Source organism: Mandrillus leucophaeus, unplaced genomic scaffold (genome assembly GCF_000951045.1).
Source record: "Mandrillus leucophaeus isolate KB7577 unplaced genomic scaffold, Mleu.le_1.0 Scaffold106, whole genome shotgun sequence".
Lineage (NCBI taxonomy): Eukaryota > Metazoa > Chordata > Mammalia > Primates > Cercopithecidae > Mandrillus > Mandrillus leucophaeus.
The window spans coordinates 556,317-573,579 of record NW_012098765.1 but is presented as its reverse complement, the minus strand read 5'-3'; the positions used below and the strand labels follow the sequence as shown (position 1 = coordinate 573,579).

General features: G+C 50.2%; 2 protein-coding genes across 2 annotated transcripts in view; both read right to left on the bottom strand.

Annotated features, from left to right (window-relative positions):
* Window positions 1-11,076, bottom strand: part of LIPE (lipase, hormone-sensitive) — a 36,846-nt gene extending 25,770 nt beyond the window's left edge. The window contains exon 1 of the mRNA XM_011982820.1: window positions 9,947-11,076. Coding sequence (XP_011838210.1) covers window positions 9,947-10,847 — 901 coding nt within the window. The 5' untranslated portion in view covers window positions 10,848-11,076. The remainder of the gene's footprint in view (window positions 1-9,946) is intronic.
* Window positions 11,077-12,201: 1,125 nt separating this feature from the next.
* CXCL17 (chemokine (C-X-C motif) ligand 17) overlaps window positions 12,202-17,263 on the bottom strand; it is a 24,194-nt gene continuing 19,132 nt past the window's right edge. The window contains exons 2-4 of the mRNA XM_011982812.1: window positions 15,197-15,277; window positions 14,420-14,521; window positions 12,202-12,641 (exon numbers count right to left, since the gene is read on the bottom strand). Coding sequence (XP_011838202.1) covers window positions 12,544-12,641; window positions 14,420-14,521; window positions 15,197-15,277 — 281 coding nt within the window. The 3' untranslated portion in view covers window positions 12,202-12,543. The remainder of the gene's footprint in view (window positions 12,642-14,419; window positions 14,522-15,196; window positions 15,278-17,263) is intronic.

The following is a 17,263-nucleotide window of genomic DNA, read 5'->3' as shown; positions in this document are numbered from 1 at the left end:
AAAAAAAAAAAAAAAAAATTGCAAGGTGATGTGGCAAGCGCTGCTGGAGGAGCTGCAGCAAGTTATCCAGATCTAGCCAAGATCATTGAGGAAGATGGCTGCCTTAAGCAACATATTTTCAGTGTAGATGAAACCACCACGTATTGGAAGAAGATGCCATCTAGGACTTTCATAGCTGGAGGGGAGGTCAGTGCCTGGCTCCAAAGCTTCAAGGCCAGGCTGACCCCCTTATTAGGGGCTAATGCAGCTGGTGACTCAGTTGAAGTCGGTGCTCATTTATCATTCCAGAAATCCTAGGGCCTTCAGGATTACGCCAAATGTACTCTGCCTGTGCTCTTAAACGGAACAAAGCCTAGATGACAGCATGTCTGTTTATAGCATGGTTTACTGAATATTTCAAGCCCACTGTTGAGACGGACTGCACAGAAAAAAACAAAATATTTCTCAATGACAATGCACGTGGTCACCAGAGAGCCCTGGTGGAGCCATACGAGTGGATTAATGTTTTCCTGCCTGCTAACAATATCATCTGTTCTGCAGCCCACCGGCCAAGGAATATTTTCAACTTTTAAGTCTTATTATTTATCATTATTTTTTTAATTTTCAGTTTTAGAGTTGGATTTCTGCCGTGTCGCCCGGGTTGGAGTGCAGTGGTGCGATCATAGCTCACTGCAGCCTTGAACTTCTGGGCTCAGGTGATCCTCCCACTGCAGCCTCCTGAGTAGCGGGGACTACAGATGGGCACCACCATGCCTGGTTCTTTTTTTTTTTTTTTTTTCAGGTTTTTAGAGACAGAGTCTTGCGACAGTGCCTAGATAGCTGGTTTTGAACTCCAGGCCTCAAGAGATCCTCCTGCCTTGGCCTCTTTAGTAGCTGGGATTACAGGTGAGAGCCACTGCACCTGGCTAACTTTTTGTATTTTTTAAGAGATAGGGCTGTGTTGCCTAGGCTGGTCTTGAACACCGGACCTCAAGTGATCCTCCTGCCTCAGCCTCTTGAATAGCTGGGATTATAGGCATGTGCCACCATGCCTAGCTCTAAGTCTTATTAAATAATAAAAACTAGAAATACATTTTAAAATAGAGATACATTTTGTAGGCTGGGTGCGGTAGCTCATACTTGTACTTGCAGCACTTTGGGAGGCCAAGGCAGGAAGATAGCTTGAGACCAGTTTGAGATTAACCTGGGTAACATAGTGAGACCCTCCCCATCTACAAAAAAAAAAAAAAAAAAAAAAATTAAAAAAAGAAATACATTTGATAGCCAGGAATAATGGCAACAAAGGATTTAGACTATGACATAGACTTGGTTGATAAAGCACCAGCAGGCTTTGACAGGACTGACCCCATTTTTTTTTTTTTTTTTTGAGACAAGTTTCACTCTTGTTGCCCAGGCTGGGGTGCAATGGTGCGATCTCGGCTCACTGCAACCTCCGCCTTCCAGGTTCGAGTGATTCTCCTGCCTCAGCCTCCCAAGTAGCTGGGACTACAGGCGCCTGCCACCATGCCCAGCTAATTTTAGAATTTTTAGTAGAGACGGGGTTTTACCATGTTGGCCAGGCTGGTCTCAAACTCCTGACCTTGGGTGATTTGCCCACTTCGGCCTCCCAAAGTGCTGGGATAATAGGCGTGAGCCACTGTGCCTGACCTGACCCCAATTTTGAAAGTTCTACTGTGGCCAAAATGGTATCAAACAGCATCACATGCTACAGAACACTGTTTTGTGAAAGAGTTAATTGAAGCAGAAAACTTCATTGTTACCTTATTTTAAGAAACTGCCACAGCCACTTTCCACAACCACCACCCTCATGAGTCAGCAGCCACTACCACTGGGGCAAGACCCTCCACCAGCAAAAAGATGAGGATTTGCTGAAGGCTCAGATGATCATTAGCATAGTATGGGGCCAGCCGTGGTAGCTCATGCTTGTAATCCGGGCACTTTGGGAGGTCAAGGCAGGAGGCTCACTTGAGGCTAGGAGTTCGAGACCAGCCTGGGCAACATAGTGAGATTCCGTCTCTACAGAAAAAACAAACAAACAAACAAAATATGTACATGGTATTTTTAAACATATGTTATTGTACACTTAATAGAGTATAGGATAGTATAAACATAACTTTTCTATGCACTGGGCAACCAACAAATTTGTGTGACTCGCTTTATCAAGTGGTCTCGAACCAAACCCCAAATATCTCTGAGACATGCCTGAATTTATATTGTTTGCTCTCTGTCTCCCCCACTAGATTGTAAGTTCCCTGAGGGCAGAGACTTTTGCCTGTTTTATTTAGCCCTTAGGCAGTGCCTGGTGCACTGCCATCCCTTGGTAAAGTGGTAGCATCCATGCTGGTAGGGATCTTTTAAGGTAAGGAGTGGGGGCTGGGCGCGGTGGCTCATGCCTGTAATCCCAGCACTTTGGGAGGCCGAGGCAGGTGGATTACCTGAGGTCGGGAGTTCGAGACCAGCCTGGCCAACATGGAGAAACCCCGTCTCTACTAAAAATACAAAATTAGCTGGGTGTGGTGGCGCATGCCTGTAGTCCTAGCTACTCAGGAGGCTAAGGCAGAAGAATTGCTTGAACCCAGGAGACGGAGGTTGCGGTGAGAAGAGATCGCACCATTGCACTCCAGCCTGAGCAACAAGAGTGAAACTCTGTCTCAAAAAAAAAAAAAAAAAGATAAAAAGATGAGGAGAGGTGACATTTCCGACAAAACAAGTGACTACACAAAGGAGTGGGGAAGGGGCTGCACCCAGGCACTAGGGACTCCAGAGCTCTGCCCTTTGTCCTGTTCCAGGCTGCTCCCTGAGGGCTGGGCTGGGTGGAGCTGGCAGGAAGGGATGTTGAGGCTGCCAGAAACTCGCCAGGAATCCCTGGCAGAGGGCACTGGGGCAGGGGCAGGCCCACTGGGGCCGTGGGTGCAGACTAGGGCAGAGGTAGGGCAGAGGGGATTTGGCTTTGGGGGGTGTCCCACTGACTGGGCACTGGACCTTTCTTTGCCCTAAAGAGCTTCTGGACAGCTGAATCCGACTCCTGGGGACTGAGCAGGAACAAGGAGGGCGGTGGGGAAGGAAGTGGGGTGGGGGTGGATGGGGGATGGAGGAAGGGCCAGGTCTGGGGCCTGGGAGGAAGCAAAGGCTTCTGAAGTCGGGAAGCCTGGAATCAGATGCAGGCGGGGACAATGAGTGGCTGAATAAAAGAGCAAACATTGCACTAACAGTCTCTGCGTGCCTGGTGCCTGGTCTCTTTCTGTGTGTGTGTGTGTGTGAATTTAGAAATAGGGATCAAATCTAGCTATGTTGCCTCGACTGGTCTCGAACTCCTGCACTCAAGCAATCCTCCTACCTCGGTCTCCCAAAGTGCTGGGATTTCTTTTCTTGTGGTTTTTTTTTTTTTTTATTCTCAAAGGAGGTGATGAGATTTCTTTATGTGTTATATGCGAAGTGACTCATGTCACCTGCCCCACAACCCATGAGGGAGGGACCATTATCATCCCTTTTGGCAGATGACAAAATTGAGGTACAGAAAGGTGACATGACCACCTGGGGTCACACGGCCAGCAGGGGGCAGCTCCAGGGCAGCGCTGCTGATCTCTGCTGTTTCCTTGTGCTGCTCCCTCTGTCTGTGCTTCAAAGTATATGCTTTCTGGTCAGGTGTGAGGGTGTCTGGGGTTCACGTGTACATATGCACCTCTGCAGGTATGTGTCATGGCTAGCGTGTCCTGGCCTGTGTCCGTCGGCACTGGTACGTTTGAAGGTGTGAATGTTTGTATGCAAGTGTCATGGCCTATGTGTGTTTCTTAGCCTGTGAATGTATCTGTGTCTCTGTTTCTCTTGGCCTGTGAGCTTGTGTGGGTGTATTTGTTTATGTATAAACGGATATACATGCTTGTGCATGTCTTGGTCTCTGCGTGTGTGTTGAGAACAAACCTCTCCCCATTTGCTTAGGCTGGAACCCAGGATGTCATCCTGGCCACCTCCCCACACTCCAACTCCCATGTAATCCATCCCCTAGTCCTGCCCACTCTGCCTACCAAAGGCCTCTGGAACCTGGCCCTTCTCCCCACTTCCACTGCCTCCTCCCTGGTGCAGGCTGTAGCATCATTATCTGGGTGACTGTGACAGCTCTTTATATATTTCTGATTTTGTTCTCTTTGTTGTCTGCATAGCAGCCACAGGATCCTTCTAAAACATAAATCTGTTCACACACTTCCAACCCTTCAACACCCTCTCCTTTGCTTTCAGGATAAAGCCCCCAATCCTGGACATGGCCTCCCAAGCCAGGTACCATCCTCCTCTCTCTCTCTCTTTTTGAGACAAAGTGTCATTGTTGCCCAGGCTGGAGTACAGTGGTGCCATCACAGCTCACTGCAGCCTCAACCTCCTGGGCTCAATTGATCCTCCCATCTCAGCCTCCCAAGTAGCTGGGACTACAGGTACACCCGACAATGCCTGGCTAATGTTTGTATTTTTGGTAGAGATGGGGTCTTGCAGGCTGGGCGCGGTGGCTCAAGCCTGTAATCTCAGCACTTTGGGAGGCCGAGACGGGCGGATCACGAGGTCAGGGGATTGAGACTATCCTGGCTAACACGGTGAAACCCCGTCTCTACTAAAAAATAGAAAAAACTAGCCTTAGCCGGGCATGGTGGCGGGCGCCTGTAGTCCCAGCTACTCGGGAGGCTGAGGCAGGAGAATGGCGTGAACCTGGGAGGCGGAGCTTGCAGTGAGCCGAGATTGCGCCACTGCACCCTGGGCGACAGAGCGAGACTCCGTCTCAAAAAAAAAAAAAAAAAAAGAGATGGGGTCTTGCTATGTTGCCCATGCTGGCCTCAAACTGCTGGACTCAAGGGGTCCTCCCACCTTGACCTCCGAAAGTGCCAGGATTACAGGTGTGAGCCACTGTACCCAGCTACCATCCTCCTCTCTTAACCTGCCTGAGCTGTTTCCTCTTCCTCTTCCTCCTGGCCCTGGCTGAGCTCCCTCTGCACTGTAACTCAATGCTTCCTCAAGCCTCAGGTCTTTCTCCATCCTGTCCACTCTGTTGCCCTGCCTGCCCCCTGCACACTTAACGCCTGTCCATCCTTGGGTCCAATATTGCCTCCTTGGGAAGCCTCCCAATTCTATCTTCCCAGGGTATTTTTCTCTGTTGTATTTATGACAGTTTACAATCATAGTCTTATCTGAGTAACATCTGTGTCCCCAGCTCAACTGTGAAGCTGTTCTTCTTGCTACCGAGAGCCCAGGCCTAGCACAGCTCAGTGTTCAATGAATGTCTGCTGAACGAATTTGTGTGACTGGAACCTCCTGGGCCCAGAATCAAATTTGGGCCCACAGCAGTTGTGGGCCCACAAACTCCCTGCCTGGAGGAGGCTGGGGCAGCCATCTCTTTGCCCTCACTGGCCAAGTAAGGAAGCCTAGGCGGCCTTGGTCCCTCAGAGCCCCAGTGTCGTCATCTGGGAAATGGGGTGATCATAAGGACACCAGCCTCATCCAGTTACTGGCAAGATGAAACTGATGACGAGGATTGCTCCAGCCAGCCCAGATGCCCTTGAGGCAGGAGTGAGGTCTGATTAATTTATCTAAAGCCTGGCACGAGGGCGGGGCCTTAGGAAATAATGACAGGCAAATCTTGGAGTTTGCAGGAATGAGCCTTTGTGAATGGCTCATTTTGCAGAGAGCCCTGCCCAACTGGATTCTGACTCCTCATGACAACCCCAAGGGAAGCATGAGTATTATGATCTCTGTTACAGTTCACACATTCCTTCACTTATTAATCCAATAAATATTTGAGTGCCTATTTGCCTGGCATACCAAGCTCTGGAAGTACAGGGTAAACAAGGCAGATACAGCCCTGCTTTTAGGATGTTCACTGTCTAGTGAGGACTAACAGTAACAATAACCTTCAGTTCTCCTGAGGGTTTGCTGTGTGCCTGTGCCAAATGCTCTACACTCACTCTAACCTCACAAAAGGAGGTACTCCTATCATCATACCCATTTCAGAGCTCAGAAAGCTGAGGCAGGGAAAGAGGGAGTCTCCTGCCCAGCACATCACAGCTCCCAGCCTGAGGAACCAGATCTCCAACGCCCACGTTTCTTAACTACAGTCTGTACTGCCTCTGGGTATGCTATGCTGGTGTGAGGCTCAGTGTCTTGCTGTGACAGCGAGTGCCCTTGGGCTTCAGTCTGTCTGCCCTCTGAGCCTGTCTGAGCCTGCGTGTGTCTGGAGCCAACTCCAGGTCTATTCTGGGCTAATGATGTGTTCTATGGCAGGGGAAGCAATGAGTTTGGGGTCCCAGGGGCTGAGGGGTGGTGTTAGTTTCCTTCCTGCATGGGAACTTCCCACAGGTCCCCATGCTGATTGATAACTGCTTGTAACTGAGGACCTGCCCCTGCCTGAGGCTTGCAGCATTTCTGTTGGTCTGTCAGCCTTTGTTCTGCCTTTTGAGACCTCAGAATAATGTGACACCCTAGAGAAATCAGGCCTTCCCTTTTCCTGAGGCAGGTGTGCAGGTCTGCAGGTCTGAAGCCAAGCCAGGGCCATTTGTCCTGGAAAGGGTAGGGGCCAGGGCTAGGCCACAGTGGAGCTGGCTGAAGCAGGTGGGCTGACAATGAATGGATGGATGGATGGACTGACTTGCCGAGTGGGAGGCCGGGACTGCGATGAGCTTTACTGGCCCCGCTGCACTCTCCACTATGGGTACCCCTTCCTCCTACCTCTCCTTGACTCACCCCTAGACTTCCTCTTTGAGTAACACCTGCTAACTTCCTTCCCCCTTATCCTCTCAAGAGCGCTGGAGCCCTGAACATCGGCGCTTGAACCATTCCCCAGGTGGAAAAACACTGAGGGCAGCCGTTGCCCTTGGTCACACGGCGAATACGGAATCCGAGCGGGAACCTGGGTCCACGAGGCTCGCATTCCGGACTCTGCTCCCAAGCCGATCCGGGCGTCAGCTAGTCCCTGTGCCAGGGTGGGCCTCTCGGCTCTCACATCACCCCCTTCTCACAGTGGATCATCCCGTTTTCCCCGCAAGCGGCAATGGGCCAGTCCGCAGACCCCCCTACTCCTCGTGGCAGTGGGCCAGTCCACGCTGTCCCCACTCCCCCGCAGGATGTACGAGGTTCGTTCCGGGCTGCTCCAGGTCTCTGCGCGCTCACCTTTGGCCTTGCCTTTTCGCCACCGCCGGCGACCGCGGCTCCTCGGGACCTCTTTGGCATTCTTCGAGGCCGAGGCCATAGCAGCCTCGGCGGGTTCCATTCCCCCGGCCGACTCCATCAATTCCCCGCGGTCCTCGCGCGGGGGCCAATTCCAGCCGCGAGGCCCTGCCCAGGGGGCCAATCCTCGCTACACACTACCGTCGGGCCCCCCTATTACCCAATCCCGAGCTTGCTATTCTCTGGGTCCTGCTCCCTAGCCAATCCTGGTCTCCCTCCGCTGCCGTGCTCCGCCCCCAACCGCCAGAATTTAAGATCTGGCTCCGCCCCCTATCGCGCATTAAAGGGCTCGCGGCCAACAAAAAGGCAGTCCTGGGGGCGGCGAAAAGCGTCCTTCGGACAGGACTAGTGCGGAGCCCCGCGGGGAGCACCCCAGCAGGGAAGTCCCAATCTTCCCACGTGCTGGGAAGCCTCCCATGTGCTGGCTCAGTCTCGCCATCCCACTCACCTTCCCAGGGAGGGATCCCCTAGAACGCGGCCCGGCCCGCCTTTTGAAGGGGTGAAAGTGGGGGCGCCTCTGGGCCTCTGCCTGGGGTGGGGGCGGGCCAGGTCCTCTGCCAAGTCAAAGACGAGGCGGGGCGCCAGCGCTGGAGGCGTGGCTGTGCCTGAGAGCCGTTGGAGGAGGGAGCCCCGCCTTCCCTCTCCTGGCCCCTAGTTCTCCTATTGCGCTTTTCCTGGGGGATCTTTCTCCCTCTGTCTCCGCCCCCCAATCCCTGGTTCCGAGAATGGGGGTGGTGGGTGGTGGTGGCGAGGACGCTCGGCGCCTGCGCACTAGCTTCACGCCGCGGGCCGGCCCAAGAGCGGAGGTAGAGGGAACGACGCATTCCTGAGAAAAGGCGGGAAACATAGGAGGCTCGAGGCTTGCGCACACGCACACAGCTAACTGCTTCTGGACCGCCTGAGAGGCAGCCTCACCCGCCGTGGCGGTGTGGGGTGGGCATCCCTTGAGACTGTGTTCTGGAGGCCTGGAGAAACAGCTTTCCATCCTCAGCACTGGGGAGAGCAGACCTCGATCCCTGTCTTTGCCTGCTGCCCCTCCTCCTTCCCTCTCAAAGCATACCCACCAGCCCTGGCTCTGAGAAACGCGTTATCCTCTTATCAGCTCTGGGAGAGACAGGACGGACTGGCTTCTGGGCGGTGGGGCCGCCATTGCCTGCCCTCTGGACCAGGGCCTCACAGATGCCCTCAACTTCAGGATTAGGGCTGCGTTGCTTTTTCCCCCCACGACAGGGGACTTCAACAAGTAACCTCCAGTTCCAGAGATAAAACTTGCATTCCTCCCTTCTCCATAGCAGGGGTTTTGAGCCTAGAGAAGGAAGATCGGAGCTTCCTGGGGCTCCTATGAAGCAGGCAGGGGGCAGCACTGGGCCCCGGGAAGAGGCAGAGAAGGCGAGAGAGCGCCTGCAGCGAGCCCAGAGCCTTGGGCCCGTTATCCTCTGATGCTGCTCCCCCAACTTTCCTGCCGTCAGCCCCTGACCTTGCCTGAGACCTTGGCAGCTCCCGCACCTCCTCCCAGCTCCTCCTTGCTGAGAACACAACCCGCAAGGCCATTCCGCCTGGCTGGACTGAGTCCCCTATGGAGGCAACCTGGCAGGAAGCAGGTGTCTTCCTGGCAGCAGAGGACAGACCTGGTAAACTGAGAGACTGTTGATGCCCCGATGTTCTGCCTAGCCTGCATGGAAACTCCAGAAGGGTAAGGTCCCATCTGGCATTGTATTGCTGGGACTTACGCCTGTGTCTGCCCCAGAGCTGGTCCTCGGTCAGTTTCTGTGGATGGATGAATGAATACTGGCAAGAGGGCCACTTTCCTGGTCTGGTCCCTAGCCCAGAGTGCCTTCCCACTCTGGGATTTGATTTTCCCCAAATCCTCTGTAGGGAGGGAGCCTGGTCTAGGGAAGAAAGACCCCGGCTTCAAATCCTGACTTTGCCACTTCCTAACTGCATGGCCCTGTGCAAGAACCCTTACTTCTTTATTTTTCTGCCTCAGTGTCCTCATTTATAAAATGAGGATGTTGGCCAGTTGCTTGGTGGCTCATGCCTATAATCTCAGCACTTTGGGAGGCCGAGGTGGGAGGCTTGCTTGGGGCCAGGAGTTCGAGACCAGCCTGGGCAACATAGCGAGCCCACGTCTCTAAAAAAATGTAAAAATTAGCTGGGTATGGTGGTGCACCTGTAGTCCCAGCTACTCAGGAGGCTGAGGTAGGAGGATCGCTTGAGCCCAGGAGTTTGAGGCTGCAGTGAGCCGTGATCATGCCACTGCACTCCAGCCTGGGCGACAGAGTGAGACTTCGTTTTTTCTTTTTTTGAGATGGAGTCTTACTCTGTCGCCCAGGCTGCAGTGCAGTGGCACGATCTCGGCTCATTGCAACCTCCACCTCCCGGGTTCAAGCGATTCTCTGCCTCATCCTCCTGAGTAGCTGGGATTACAGGCACCCGCCACCATGCCTGGCTAATTTTTGTATTTTTAGTAGAGATGGTGTTTCACCATCTTGGCTAGGATGATCTTGAACTCTTGGCCTCAAGCAATCCACCTGCCTTGGCCTCCCAAAGTGCTGGGATTACAGGCGTGAGCCACTGTGCCCGGCTTGTTTTTTGTTTGTTTAATAATGGGAATGTTGATCTTTATCTCAGGATTGTTGAAGGATAACCAGAGCTAACCTCATACACCATTAGTTTTTAGTATTTCTTAAGTAAATGAATGACTGTCCCTGAGAGGCTTCAATTCCTCCAGGTTCAAACTCACCTGTATCCTGGTAGTGTCTGTGATTCTGGGCACTGGTTTTCTTATGTGGCGACGTCCCACCATATCCTGACATCACTTTATAACCAGATTTTCTTTTGAAGGGTAGCTTCACTCCCTGGGCCACCATTCCACCCATCGTGGCTAGAGACTCTGTGTCTGAAGATGATCCCACCTCTGATTCTGACTCAGAATCTGTGACCCACTCAGAAAGTGCCTTCCACTCTAGGGCTGATCGCTGTATGGATAGTTCCTGCAGTTTTGTTAGAAATCCCAGCTCTATCAAAGATCCCTGCTTGGATTTGGCTCCCTGGACTGGAGTTGTTTGCTGGTCTGACTGTTCAGGTGTCTCTTGGGATGTAGATTCAGTCGGGTCTGATGGCTCCCTTTTGGCTCCAGGTTTAGCCTGGGCCTTAGGTGTTGATTCCGCTTCTTGTTGAACTGGAGGTGGCTCTCCTGGCCCAGACCCTGGCTGGGCTACATGTCTTTCTCTCAATGCTGGCTCCTGTTGAGTTGTAGATTCTTTTCCTAGCCCAGGTCCCTGCTGGGAGGCAGGTTCCTGTTGAGTGAGGGGCACCCTTTTGATGTGAGGTGATTGCTGTGGTGCAGGCTTCTGTGGGGCAAGAAATTCCTCTTGTGAAGCAGATTTTTGTTGGGCTCTAGGATCCTTCTGGGATTCAGCATCATGTTGTGCAGGGGTCTCCTGCTGGGTGAGGGGTCTTTGCCTTGAATCAGGCTCCTGTTGGGTCTTCGATTCTGGCTGGGCTATGGGTGTCTTTTCTGGCTCTGGCGTGGTTATAGGCCTCTGGTGTGGCTCAGGTTGCCAGTCTGGCCTAGATGCTGACTTAGAACCTGGCTCCATTGTTACTTCCCTCACGGGAGATATTGATCTTCCAGGTTTCATCCTTCTGGGCTCCCACCCAGCCTTCTGTCTTCACAGATATCTCATTGATTCCTCATGATGGCACGTTCCCTTGGGTTTCACTCCATCCTGGCATCATTGGTCTTCCTTTTTAAGGCAGCTGGCAGTGGGCCGATCACAGCTGGCCCCCACTAAGTAGTGAACTCTGTGCCTCTTTCTTTGGTGGGAGGATTAGGAGTAGGAGGAGGCTATGTGCCCAGCACTCTCTTACAAGAAGGGAGGGGCTTGCTCTCTTGTGTCATAAATAGGGCCCCAGAGCCCCACCCCACCCACCACTCAGTTAAAATGTTTCTTCTCATAAGGCAAGCATCCCAGTTTAGGCTTCTGTGTCATCTGGGATGATAGAAGCCAGATGCTGGATAAGTGTTCCTTGTTCCTCTCTCCTTCTGATGTTTGAGGAAAGCATCATTCAGGGGGCAGTCTCTGTAGTTGTTGTAATAATTATTTCCTTCTTTGTTCCTTCCTACAAATGGTTGCTAGATTATTTATTTATTTATTTATTGAGACAGAGTCTTGCTCTGTTCCCCAGGCTGGAGTGCAGTTGTGCCATTTTGGCTCACTGAAACCTCCACCTCCTGGGCTCAAGTGACTCTCCTGCCTCAGCCTCCCAAGTAGCTGGGACTACAGGCACGCACCGCCACGCCTGGCTAATTTTTGTATTTTTAGTAGAGATGGGGTTTTGCCATGTTGGCCAGGCTGGTCTTGAACTCCTGACCTTAAGTGATCCGCCTGCCACCCTTCCGCCCCAGGCCTCCCAAAGTACTGGGATTACAGGTGTGAACCATCACGCCCAGCCAGGTTGGCAGTTTAATTTCCTTATATTGTCACTCTGATCATTTAACTCCCATGCTAAAAACTAATGTCATGCCCTCCCATCTTTATAGCTTGAGGCCCTTCTGAATGACATTTGAGATACTCCATGCCATCTCTCTAGCCCTGAACTATGATCCTGTACTAGATTGGAAACTCAAAGACAGTGACCACTGATGATGGTAACTGATAATGATGGTGGTTATGGTGATGATAGTAGTTATAAATACCAAAGGCTGCCTAAGTGCTAAGAAACTGTGCCAATTTTTTTTTTAAACCTATATTATCTTTAGTAAGACCATGTCCAGTTCATTGGTATACTTTTTTTTTTTTTTGTCCCACCTAGCTCTTACCTCAGAAAGATTTGTTGAATGAGTGAAAGATGAACAAGTAGGCCAATGGAGACAGAGTGAGGGTCTTGGTGGGGAGAATTATGTGTAGAATCTGAATTCAGTCTGCAGTGAATAGAGTAAAATGGGTCATTTGGATGTGAATTGGCAGACCCCATTTGAAAGAAACAATTTTGATCTGTTACATTTAAAAATATTTATTGACTTCTGTTTGCTACTTTGCTGATTGTATTTAGGTTAAATGACACCAGCTAGGAAGCTACAGTTTCCTGGAATCTTTCAGATAATTAAGCCTAAGCCTGGGTAAGGGAAGGGCACAGGATAAGACTGACAAGAGAAGAAGGTACTAGAGAGAGCAACAACCAAAATGATCTTGAGAAACATGCTTTTTGAGAGCACTGGAATGATTTAGGGATGGGTACAGTGGAAGAGTGAGGTGGGAGAAGAGTGTCTGGTAGGTATGCTCACTGTCTTCTTGACTGAGAATATTTAATAGGAAGAGTGGGAGCTCAGAGCTCCTACAAAGGCAGAGCAAAGCTTCTTAGCTGACATTGTTTGAGAAATTGCTGGCAGGCTCTGGAATGCTTGTTTGGTTTTCTGTGGTGCCTTTGGTGTCCTAGGGTGCAAATAAAGGGGAGAGGCTAGTGTTAAAAACATTTTTAACATTTCTTTCTTTTTATTTTTTATTTTGGAGACGGAGTCTTGCTCTATCGCTGGATGAGCAGGCTGGATGGAGTGCAGTGGCACGATCTCAGCTCATTGCAACCTCTGCCTCCCAGGTTCAAGTGATTCTCCTGCCTCAGCCTCCCGAGTAGCTGGGATTACAGGTGCCTGCCACCATGGCTGGCTAATTTTTGTATTTTTAATAGAGACAGGATTTTACCATGTTGGCCAGGCTGGTCTGGAACTCCTGACCTCAGGTGATCCACCCTCCTCGGCCCCCCAAAATGCTAGGATTACAGGCGTGAGCCACCATGCCTGGCCTTAACATTTAATGTTTTTTTGTGATGGAGTCTCGCTCAGTCACCCAGGCTGGAATGCAGTGGTTCGATCTTGGCTCACTGTAACCACTGTCTCCTAGATTCAAGCGATTCTCCTGTCTCAGCCTCCTGAGTAACTGGAATTATAGGCACCCACCATCATGCCTGGCTCATTTTTGTATTTTAGTAGAGATGGGGTTTCACCATGTTGGCCAGGCTGGTCTTGAACTCCTGACCTCAGGTGATCCGCCCTCTTTGGCCTCCCAAAATATTAGGATTACAGGCGTGAGCCACTGTGCCCAGCCAACATTTAATTTTTATGAGAGTTTTAAAGATTATAAAAATAAGACTCATCCAGTGGAAAAACATTTTTAAATCCTCACCCCAGCCTCTACAACACATTTTCCAGGGCTAGCCACTGTTAATAGTTTGCTACATATTTTTCCATACCTTCTGGTATATAAATACAATGGTTTATTTTAAAAACAAAAATGAGATTATACTATACGTATTGCCTTAGTCTGACCTTTAAGAAATCTGGCCGGGCATGGTGGCTTACGCCTGTAATCCCAGCACTTTGGGAGGTCGAGGTGGGCAGATAGCTTGAGCCCAGGAGTTCAAAACCAGGCTAGAGTGCAGTGGCGTGATCTCAGCTCCCTGCAACCTCCGCCTCCCGGATTCAAGCAATTCTCATGCTTCATACTCCCGAGTAGCTGGGATTACAGGTGTGCACCACTATGCCCAGGTAATTTTTATATTTTTAGTAGAGACAGAGTTTCATCATGTTGGCCAGGCTGGTCTTGAACTCCTGGCCTCAAGCAATCCACCTGCCTCGGCCTTCCAAAGTGCTGGGATTACAGGCGTGAGCCACTGTGCCTGGCTGCCAATATACTTTTTAATATGACACTTAAAAACTGGTAGACTAAACTGGGTATGATGGTGTGTACCTCTAACCCCAGATCCTTGGGAGGCTGAGGTGGGAGGATCACTTGAGCCCAGGAGTTTGAGACCAACCTGAGCAACAGAGCAAGACCCCCACTCAAAAAACAGAACAAAACAACAAACACAAAACTGCTAGACTAGGGAGGAGTCAAATTCTGTTTGATACTGACACTGGTGTAATCTTCAGAGATTAATTACCAGGTCTCCAACAGCCCCATCTACCCCCACTTTGGTAAAAGTGAGGTTTTAAAATCTAAGAATTTGGTTAAACCTTTCCAGTATCAGGAGAATTGTATCCTGCTTTTCCTGCTCTTCCTATTTCCCGACAAGTTGACATTGAGTAGAAAGGGCTGAGTTGTGTGCTTATCCTGGTCTTAATTTCACCTCTTTTTTCTATTCTCAACCGTGCTTCATCCCTAGTGATTCCACGGAGTGACTGTGGTATAAGGAAAATCATCCTCTGCAAACTTACTTGTTTTCTTCACATTGCCCTTGAAATGATCACAGGGACACTGCTTCTTTGGCAGCCCAGAAACTGTCATGACTTTTCTTCTCGGGGCTCTCAGGAACCAATCTGAAACAACAGCACTGCTGCTTAGATGGGAGAGTTAATACATATGATAGGAGGGAGTAGGACGAAGCTTTAATCGCCATCTTCTGTGCCTTGAATTTCCACTGCAATGGGGTAGGAAAAGGGGTCAACACAGAACAGTGTCCATCCGGCTATTTGAATGCTTGTATTTCTGAGTTGTTTTTCCTGACCTGTTTGGGCAAGGGTTTGGTGGCAGGTTTGGAGGGTGCATCAGAATATCATTACTCCAAAGAATGAGGAGTAAGGCTTGGGTGTCTGCTTTCCAGTGGCTGCTTTCCCTTGGGGAAGCCATTTTGTCTCTCTGCTTTCAGTCTTACCTATGAGTAAAATAAGGCTGAGAATAGGATTCAGGAAGCTTTTGGAAGGCCAGGAAAAAATAAAAAGCCTTTTGGGCGGTAGCCCTGGGTTCTTTAGGAAAAGGATAAGGGGCAGGGGGCAGCCTGACATTGGCTGGCTTTCCCCCTAGACCTTGGAGAAGTCCAGTTTTTGCCTGAGAGTCAGGAAGAAAGCGGGCACAGGTGCTGCATGTGGCAGGTTGTGGAGAGGGGAATGGGTGAGGTCAGCTGAGATAACATCTGCATTGGTCTCAGAGGGGCCCAAGGGAGAGAGCTGGGGTCATGGTGATGCCATCGCTGTTGTTGATGCTGAGTTACTGACCTTTGCACTCACATTCTTGGCTGCCTTCCTGGAGCCACTTCCTAGAAGCCTGGCCTTGGTCCCTATGGCCTCTGGCGACCCCTGTCGGAAGGAAACAGGTCACATCCAGACACTGGAAAGGGAACAGAAATGATCCTCCCAGCATTGTGCTACCTAGGTCAGCACAGTTCCATTTTTCCATTTTTACTTCAAGAATCTAGGTTACTTCAAGAGACGAATATTTTATTTTTATTTATATTTTTGAGATGGGGTCTTGGTACCTTGCCTAGGCTGGTCTTGAACTCTTGGGCTCCAGTGATCCTCCTGCCTTGGCCTCCCAAAGTGCTAGGATTATAGGCATGAGCTACTGTGCCCAGCTGAGGGGTATTTTAATCAATGAGGAATTGAGGTTTAGAATCCGGCCTATACGTAACCGTATTAAAAAATTTCATGATTAAACAACATCTGGCCTAGGGAAAAGCGTAGCTGAAGGTAGGTGGAGAAAGAATGGCTTCTAGATGGAAGAGAGGATAAAAGGTAGGGCTTTGTCAAAGCCTCCCGACCTCTCCCCATACCTCACACTAAAATCCTCATGACTTAAAAGAGTGAGAGCAAGGAGGAGATTATTCTATAAACCAAGATTTTCCCTTGACCTCCAAGTTGCTGGGTTTGTTTGTTTGTTTGTTTGTTTTTTGAGACAGGATCTCACTCTGTCATCCAGACTGGAGTGTAGTGGTGCAGTCACGGCTGCAGCCTCGACCTCCTGGGTTTGGTTGGTCCTCCCATCTCAACCTCCTCGGTAACTGAGGCTTCAGGCATGCACCACCACTCCTGGCTAGTTTTTGTATTTTTTGTAAAGATAGGGTTTCGCTACGTTGCACAGGTTGGTCTGGAGCTCCTGGGTGTAAGCGATCTGCCCGTCTTGGCCTCCCAAAGTGCTGTGATTATAGGCATGAGCCATCACACCCACCCCAAGTAGCTATATTTGAATCCAGAGTCCCAGTTCAGCTATCAAATGATGGTATTTACCTTTGTTCCTCTGGAACAAATACATTCTTCTTTTGGCCTCTATCCGAGCCTGTTTTTATCTTCTGATTCTATCTTATCTCCATTTTTTGATACTTAAAATATTCCTATGACAGGCTGGGCTCGGTGACTCACGCCTGGAATCCCAGCACTTTGGGAGGCCGAGGCAGGTGGAACATGAGGTCAGGAGATCAAGACCATCCTGGCTAACACGGTGAAACCCCCTCTCTACTAAAAATACAAAAAATTAGCCAGGTGTGGTGGCGGGCGCCTGTAGTCCCAGCTGCTCAGGAGGCTGAGGCAGGAGAATCTCTAGAATCCAGGAGGCGGAAGTTGCAGTGAGCTAAGATTGCACCACTGTACTCCAGCCTGGGCGACAGAGCAAGAGTCCATCTCAAAAAAAAAAAAAAAAAAAAAAAAAAAAAAAATTCCTATGACAATCAAGGATGATGGTTTATAGACTTGAGATTCTCAAGTAAGAACTTGGCTCAGATGACACCTCCTTTATGGTGGTTTCTGATACTTCCTGTCAGAATGAATTATGCCTTCATGCGGTTCCTATTGTATTTGAATGCAGTTCTGTTATTGCACTGTAATGTTGTTGTTTGAAATCTTTTATGCACTGAATTGTGTCTCCTGAAATTCACATGTTGAATCCGTAACCCCCAGTACCTCAGAATGCCTGTATTTGGAGATAGGGCCTTTAAAAAGGTGATTAAATCAGGCTGTTATGGTGGGCCCTACTCCAGTCTGGCTGGTGTCCTTATAATAAAAGGAGATTTGGGCCGGGTGCGGTGGCTCACGCCTGTCATCTCAGCACTTTGGGAGGCCGAGGCGGGTGGATCACAAGGTCAGGAGTTCAAGACCAGCCTGGCCAACATAGTGAAACCCTGTCTTTACTAAAAATACAAAAATTAGCTGGGCATGGTGGCATGCGTCTGTAGTCCCAGCTACTTGGGAGGCTGAGGCAGGAGAATTGCTTGAACCCGGGAGGTGGAGGTTGTAGTGAACTGAGATCGCATCAACGGACTGCAGCTTGGGCCACAAGGTAAGACTTCGTCT